At 38.6% G+C, this 8,533-nt stretch overlaps 1 protein-coding gene across 1 annotated transcript; it reads left to right on the top strand.

The window, feature by feature from the left end:
* The first annotated feature begins 3,266 nt into the window (after positions 1-3,266).
* On the top strand, positions 3,267-4,482 carry LOC105206156. The gene is made up of 5 exons (XM_039447359.1): positions 3,267-3,410; positions 3,518-3,907; positions 3,997-4,191; positions 4,265-4,326; positions 4,403-4,482. Exons 2-4 carry the CDS (start codon positions 3,529-3,531, stop codon positions 4,324-4,326), a joined length of 636 nt encoding a protein of 211 aa, XP_039303293.1. The 5' UTR covers positions 3,267-3,410; positions 3,518-3,528; the 3' UTR covers positions 4,403-4,482.
* Positions 4,483-8,533: the final 4,051 nt, after the last annotated feature.

The following is an 8,533-nucleotide window of genomic DNA, read 5'->3' as shown; positions in this document are numbered from 1 at the left end:
CGAGGCTGTTATCACGTTCATCTTCCAAGTACAGTAGATTGGCATGCTTCTCCTTCTTATCCTCGGTGAGCCTTATCGGGAAAACGCGTAGTTTCTTTTCTTTTCTGTCGAATTCGGTATCGTACACATTTACCGACACGTCGTTCAAACGTTCAAATTTTCCAATGTCTTTTATGTTCATTGGGAATGTTATGTCACTAACATTTAAAACAGTCGAATAATGCGGATATGACGACTCCCGGTCTGCGTTTCTTTCGGCAGGGTACAGAGCGGCCACTACCGATCACGCGAAACACGCATTGTCTTTCGATTGCACATTAATCACGGCACGTTTATTCTTTATTCCCCGCGGCAATTCGATGCAACATCCCGCGTGCATGAGATTATGTTTATTAATGTTTACCGTTAAATTCAGTATTCGCGTAAGAGCCCAACCACTATCGCGTTCTTGGAACTCGTCGAGCATCGCCAACGTGACATCGATGACACTCTGCTGATACCACTCGCGCAAATTTGACGACCGATAAAGTTCATTGTTCCTCGTAGCGATATTTTTAATATTACGTTCATCATGATTATTAACATATTCACCATTAAATACGGTGTTTACCTTTACACTATCATGTTTCGCGATAGCGTCTTGCACTCGCTCAATCACCAAATCACTGGCGTCCTCCAAAAAATGTCGCGGCTCGATATAATCAATGTTAATAACAGCGCCAGTCACAATGCGATTCTTGAACGCGGTCTCGATCTCGCGCCATACGAGCGATTGCTTATCATCAGCGCCAGTGCTTGCATAATTGCCACCAACATGCATGAAACGTCTTTCTAACTGCGCTTTTTCACCTTTGAGTCGCGCGATTCTTGACACAAGTGATTGTCTTTTTCCCACGGCGAGTCGAGGACGTTTGGCACTACAATGTTCTTCGAGCTGAGCGAGGTACTCGTCGCATCGTTGCAACCACTCGAAACATTCAGCTAAATTTGCAATCTGCGAGCATTGCTCGAGCAGTTCGCGTTCCACTCGCTCACTATTTTCCATTTTTCAAAATGTTTATCACAATATTTTTATGTTAAGGAAGTATAGCATCATAACGAAGTTCCACTGGTGAAGTTTCACTATGTTCGTCAGAAAGCTTCCCACGAATCATGTGATTGCACGTATAAAGCCTTGAAATTATTTCATCATTACAATTACCATTATAATTTGATATATCAATAAATGTACGATAATGTTATCTGCCATGTAGAGAACAACGAAACAATCTATTTTCGTGTTGACGTGTTAAGGTAGCACAGTATTTACTTGTATCAGAGGCAAGCGCGTTATCAAATCCAAGTTCTCGACCACGAAGGAGATGCACTAACAAACAAAATTGATTAGTGGTTTCCATGCTCTTTTTTTCACTGAGCGTATTAAAAATAATAATTGTTCAATGTAAGCACACTCTGCACATGTTAGCTGGAATATACACAAACATGGGCCGGCGGCATTTGGAGCAGATACGTCCGTCAAGTCGTTCAAGAAAATCTGTTTCGTGGATTTGAACGGCGTCCATTGAGTCCAATTCGATGTCAGAAAGTTCAATCATGCACGATGCGCAAACGGCAAGGGCACCACCCGTCGAGTAGTAAAACTGTATCATGCAATGTTTCGTGCGATTCAAAGCGCGTAGTTCAGCAACTGATACAACACGAATCTCAGGATGCTCACTTAGATCACTGTCACATCCGCTATCGTTTGACATCTCTTCGTCACTTTCTTCGTCTATTAAATCTTCAAAATTTATTTCTGCATTTTCAAATGCATCATTCACTATGTCCATAAACTCGTCGTCTGCAATATTATCAACCATTTTTAGAGAGTAACTCTTACGACTGATTCGGTGTCCACATCGAGACTGACCGTATAATACATTCGTCAAACTTATAACCGAAACAGGAGTTTTGTTTAATCGATCGAAATATTAACGCTTCCCTCTTGCATCATCTAAATATTGTTTCAACGTGCAGCAGCCGAATTATCGGCGCTTATCTTTACTAAGAAAGATACCTTGCACGATTAGACATGCCACTGGGTGGTAACCGCACACGAAAAAGAGCTCACGTAAACAAATCTAAATATTGTTTCAACGTGCAGCAGCCGAATTATCGGCGCTTATCTTTACTAAGAAAGATACCTTGCACGATTAGACATGCCACTGGGTGGCAACCGCACACGAAAAAGAGCTCATGTAAACAAATCTAAATATTATTTACACGTGTCATTAGAAGCCGGACTATCGGCGCTTCTCTTTACTAAGAAAGATACCTTGCACGATTAGACATGCCACTGGGTGACAACCGCGCATGAAAGAGAGTTCACGTAAACAAATCTAAATAATATTTCAACGCGTTATTAGCACAGCTGAAAGAGCTGTTCAGCGCTTTTCTATCTCTCTCTTGCATCCACCTTGACCAAAAAATTATTAGAGGATAGCGAGCGTTGGGGGCGGCGGCGGCGGATCGCCCCAGCGGACCCGCGTTAGACAGCGCGCATCCCCTCCGCGTACGCGGCGGCGGCGGTGGCGGCGGCGGCGGCGGACCCCGCGGAAATAGCCGCGCACACCCCTTCGCCATCGTATCGCTTATCCCCCTCGTGATGACAGACATTTCCGATTTCAAAGAACAGTCATACCTCCTCGCGATGTGATTTATTATGTTTATGTAAACAGAGTGACAGGTACATGGTCCATGTTTACATTAAATGGTCAGTAGTTGCCTCCACGCGGCACATTTCAAAGGTGTCGGTCAAGAACATGATCCTCGAATCTTTATCACTCTGTTTACTTAAACATTGATTACGAAGAACCATTTCCGATTTCAAAGTACTGCCATACTCACCTCCTCGCGGTGTGATTTATTATGTTTATGTAAACAGAGTGACAAGTACATGGTCCATGTTTACATTAAATGGCCAGTTGCCTCCACGCGACACATTTCAAAGGTGTCAAATTTATTTAAACATCGGCCAAGAACATGGTTCTCAAATCGTTATCTCTGTTTATATAAACATTGATTGCGCAGAACTACCGGTTAGGTTTACACGTGTGACCCCGTTTTAAGCCCCCCTCCCCCTCCGCCGCCCGGTTTGGTCCACCCGCGGGACCTTATCGCCGGTTAGGTCCCCCCGCGCGACCCGAAATATTCCCCCCCTTCCCCGCACCCTCCTGAGATCCCCTGAGTTAGAACCTTTACATTTTTAATACATCTCACTACTTTACGTAATATTATAAAATGTTTTAATCGCGGATTGTTCTCTGGTGATCGTGACATCCTACATATTATTTATAACGAAATTGTGCGACGTGGCTTACACAATACGGCTTACGTTAAAAATATTGTATCCAGGTATGATGAACGACGTAGTAAGTATAACAAATTTGCAGAAGTTGGTTGCAATTCGCTCATCTTAACGTATCAAGAGAGAGGAGGGAAGAGAGTAATCGAAATAATAGATATTACATTTTATTAGACATACAAGAGATGCTAGCGAATGACGAGGACGATACATTTCTAATTGAGTGTATCGAGCAATTTGAAAACTGTATTCCAACCACGAGCCCTAACAATAACGAATTAATCGGTGAAAATAGCATCACTGATAACACTGCTAACACTGCAGATATTACGGATAATACTGGTACGATTAATGAGGAAAACAAACACGATATAAATAACGATCGTGACAACTCTAATGAATTTTTAATGGAGGGTGGAGGATGGCTGTGGCAGGAATTTCTAAAACTTCCTCAACCAACGGCGTCAAAAACGATACAGAGTGGTTACGTTAATGAAAAACCATTTGACGCTGTACAAGATGTCGGCTTAATTAATAACGCCGTTTGCGCTGATAATAATAATGGTATGAAGTTTCAATTTTTATTGCTGAGTATATAAAATTAGTTATATCTAACAAGCTTCTAATGAATGATATTGGGTGGGTATGGTCAGAGTTTCCGCGGTTTTCTCAGGAACTATCGTTGGAAATGGAACGGGACGTTGATGCTATACAGAGTATCTCTATGGTTAGACCCGTGACAATAACAGACAAATCGTTGGAAATGGTGCAGAACGATGATGATATACAAGGCACCTCTTTAGTGGAGTCTACGACAATAACAGACGAGGTCACCGATACTAATAACGGTAAGATATTTATGTTTTATTGTTAAATAAATAAATAAATAAATAAATAAATAAGATCATTTATATGATGCAGGGTCTGTACCTGTGAGTCATACGACGGAGGTCGTAAACTCGTTTAAACACCTTGAAGATTAAGTTAGTAATAAACACATTAAAAAAAAAAAAAACTTGTAGAAAAATTAAAATAGTGATCATTAATGTATTACTACAGGTATATCATCAATGCAAGTAGGGTGTGGTCGCTCTACTGCTGTAGAAGTGGGGGAAAAAGAAGAGTCGCACGAGATTAGGAGAGAAGGCGTGGTAGATGTGGATCCTATTGAAGAAAGAGACGCGTTACAACACGCTCAAAATGAAGTCGGAGACCCAATAACATTTAATATATCGAACGAGAATCAACGCTATTTTCAACGGTTTGATGCGTACGATCGTGAAATAACGCTTGTTATTTGTCAGGCTCCAGAGGCTACCGATCCATTAATGTGGCTGGATAAAGTACTTGTAGAAATACACGCATATCTTACACATTCGAGTGATCCTGACGATTACATAGGTGTAACATTTACAGCCGATACTTTTTCACTTGGTCCAGTGTGGTTATCTTTTCGTTATGTACGCGATTTTCAATATATAGACTTATGGGCACTAGTGAGCCGAGCCGCACAAAGCAATACAAATTTTTGTATTAACGATAGCTGTACGATAACATGTTGTATAATACGTGGAGTAAACGGATGTTCGCGAAGAAAATTAACCCATGATAATGTGGCAAAACGGTCGATATTAACGATAACAAACACCGATAATTTATGCCTCCCACGTTCATTAGTAAAATCTTTGGCATATGCAGAACGCGGTGAAATTCGTTCGGGTGAGTTACATCGTTATTGGATGGCTATACATTTGGCTAGGGGTAAACTACAAAAAGAAAAGGCGCTCGAGCTTGTAAGAAATGCTAAAATAGATATACCGCCTAATGGTTGCTCTATATCGGAGTTAGAGTATTTTCAAAAATATTTAGCAAACGCGGGAGTAGCTATAGTTGTATACGAGGTTGAAACGCTAGGGTATGGTGGAGAGCCTTTATATGATGGGACGGCTTATGTAATAAATTTATTCACCAGCGTCGTACATACGCTGCGTGTTCTATATTATCGAAGATTACACCATTTTGAGCCGATTCTAAATTTACGCGCCGCTGTAGGAAGTAGGGGTTTTTGCGTGTTTTGCAATGTAGCGTATACTAGAATAAGCGATCATAAATGTTCGCGCAAATGTAATCGTTGTATGGGCCAACCACCGTGTATAATAACCGCAAATCCCCGTATTAAATGTAATTCTTGTAAACGCTCTTTTTATAACAACAATTGTTTTCAACAGCATTTAAAAAACCCGTACGACGACACAAATAAGAGAAAAAAAAAATAAAAAAAGTGTTTGCGATACATTAAAAATATGTGACACGTGCTCAAGATTTATTACAATAGATAAAAAAAGGGAACATGATTGTAACGCGGTATATTGCAAAACATGTAAAGATTTTTGCCATATTAACCATTTATGCTATATACAGCCTATAAAACAAACTACCGATAAACGACCAAAAATATTGTTTTTATTTTATGATTTTGAAACACAACAAAACACGCGCATTAGAGAGGATGATAAAAAACGTGTACATGTATCAAATTTATGTGTTGTGCAACAAACATGTACTTATTGTTTAGAAGATAATGATGATGATATGACAAAATTATGTCAATATTGCGGTATACGTGAATATGTATTTGATCAAGACCCTGTAAAGCAACTTGTTGATTTAGCTACAAAGCCACTACGCTCGTTTAGTCGTACAATTTGTATCGCCCATAATGCAAAAGCTTTTGATGCTCAATTTATTTTGAGACATTTTGCTACGAGAGGTGGTGTAAATGAGATGCCGTCAATAATACTAAATGGTACAAATATCGTTGTAATGACGATAGGGCACACGACATTTCTCGATAGTTTAAATTATCTTCATATGCCATTAAGTGCTTTACCAAAAGCTTTTGAACTTAACGGTTGTACTACAAAAGGTATATTCCCACATTTATTTAATACACCTGAAAATCAAAATTATATAGGACCGTTACCAGATTTGAAATATTATTCAAGTTGTTATATGCAAAATAATGAGCGCGAACGGTTTTTATCTTGGTTTATTAAAGCAAAACAATTAAATTATATATTTGATTTTAAAAAAGAAATCGTACATTATTGTAAAAATGATGTGACGATATTACGTGAAGCCTGCTTAGCTTTTCGTAAAATGTTTATTAAATGTGGTATGGTTTGCCCTTTCGAGGAAAGTACCACAATAGCATCAGCCTGTTCACGTGTTTATCGTAAAAGTTTTCTTCAAAAAAATAAAATTAGTATTATACCAACGGGCGGTTATCGTTGGGGTCAAAATCAATCGCGTAAAGCTGTTTCTTGGTTGATTTGGACAGAGCGCGAATTGGGTCGTGTTATAGCTCACGCTGGACATGGTCGTGAGACACGATTACCCGAAGGTGTTTTAGTTGACGGTTATTATGAAGAAATCAATAACGGCGTGACGATTAAACATGTTTTGCAATTCCACGGTTGTTATTGGCATGGCTGTACCCGGTGCTACACTGTAAATAGAAATCAAGGAATCGGTAATGATACAATGGATGCCCGTTTAGAACGTACTCAGTTTATTACAGCAAAAATTATAGCTGCTGGATATGTTTTAACAGAAATGTGGGAGTGCGATTATGAACGTATTTTAAAATCTAGAGAAGATATGCGTATGTTTTTAAAAAATTATCCAGCTGTATCTCAACCTGCGTTAAATCCCCGCGATGCTTTTTACGGTGGTCGTACAGAGAACATGGTGTCTCTTTACGATGTAAAGGATAATGAGAAGATACATTATGTCGATGTATGTTCTCTTTACCCATATATTTGTAAAACAGGTATATTTCCTGTAGGACATCCGAAAATATATGTCGATGAAGAGTGTCACGAATTAACGGGTCCTACAGGTGTCGAAATTGATAAAATAGAAGGACTCGTTTATTGTTCAATATTACCACCGCGTACGCTTTATCATCCTGTATTACCGGTGCGTATGCATGGTAAATTAATGTTTGCTTTATGTCGTACATGTTGCGAAAATATGTGTCAAACAGCGTGTACACACGAGAATGTTGCCGATCGCAAATTCACCGGTACGTGGGTAGTACAAGAAATACGCAAAGCTGTAAGTGTTGGTTATAAGCTTGTAAATATTTATGAAATTTGGCAATACGAGGTAACGCAATATAATCCCCAATCTAAGGAGAGTGGTCACTTCACAGAATACATTAATACTTTTATAAAAATTAAACAAGAAGCTAGCGGTTGGCCTTCCGATTGCACCGATGAAGAGTCAAAAAAACGATACATAGAGGAATATAAGCGAGCGGAGGGTATTAAATTAGATCCTGAAAAAATATGTATCAATCCTGGTCTCCGAGCTGTTTCAAAACTATGTTTGAATTCTTTTTGGGGAAAATTTGGTCAACGTGAGAATCTACCTAAAGTTGAAATTGTAACAACGCGTAAAAGATTAATACAACTGCTTTCTAGTAACGAAGTTGATGTTACAAGTATATTACCTGTTAATGACGATGTTTTATATGTTGGTTATGTATACAGGGTGTCCGTCCATAAATGTCCGAGCAAATATCTCGTAACTGGTTGAAGTTAGAAGAAAGTTTAATAAGGAAAATTTACATGGTTTTCAGTCGGCTACAAAATGCACGTAAAGAAATTTTTTTTACTCGTCACCTTTTTGAGTTATGAAGGTCAATGTAGGTTTTTTAAATGGGTACCTATAATTTTTTTGCATATTTACATAGTAGAGGTAATTTTCAATCAAAATTATATTAGGAAAAAAATTGCTACGACGCATCGTTTACGAGATAATCGGCATGCAAAGTATTAAAGTAATAATTTGGATCGAGTATTGTTGAACAAATTTGGAATATCAAATAGGTTGAGAAAGTAAACATTGTTTTTTCATGAAATATTTATTAACAAATTAATTAAGAAATGGTTCGAAATTGTTACCATCATGATCGATACAGCATTCAACGCGTTTTATAATGTTTCTTATTGTTAACTGCAGCATTTCTGTTGTAATACTTTCAACAGCTCTAGTGATTTTATGTCGTAAATCTTCTTCATTTTCAGGAATAGTTGCATAAACAATATCCTTAATATACCCCCAACTTCTGTTGTAATACCACATCTCGAGCATATCACACTTTTCCGTAATTGTAAACATTGT

The sequence above is a fragment of the Solenopsis invicta genome, chromosome 3 (genome assembly GCF_016802725.1).
Source record: "Solenopsis invicta isolate M01_SB chromosome 3, UNIL_Sinv_3.0, whole genome shotgun sequence".
Classification (NCBI taxonomy): Eukaryota; Metazoa; Arthropoda; class Insecta; order Hymenoptera; family Formicidae; genus Solenopsis; species Solenopsis invicta.
Note: the sequence above shows the minus strand (reverse complement) of the source record. Positions and strands in the feature narration are given on the sequence as shown.

What these genes read in the sequence shown, in the direction of transcription:
- LOC105206156 (XM_039447359.1), top strand. Translation starts at nt 3,529, where the DNA reads ATGCTAGCGAATGACGAGGACGATACATTTCTAATTGAGTGTATCGAG. An exon ending in TTGCGCTGATAATAATAATG is followed by an intron (nt 3,908 to 3,996) that starts GTATGAAGTTTC and finishes GGGTATGGTCAG; the next exon opens with AGTTTCCGCGGTTTTCTCAG. An exon ending in GGTCACCGATACTAATAACG is followed by an intron (nt 4,192 to 4,264) that starts GTAAGATATTTA and finishes TATATGATGCAG; the next exon opens with GGTCTGTACCTGTGAGTCAT.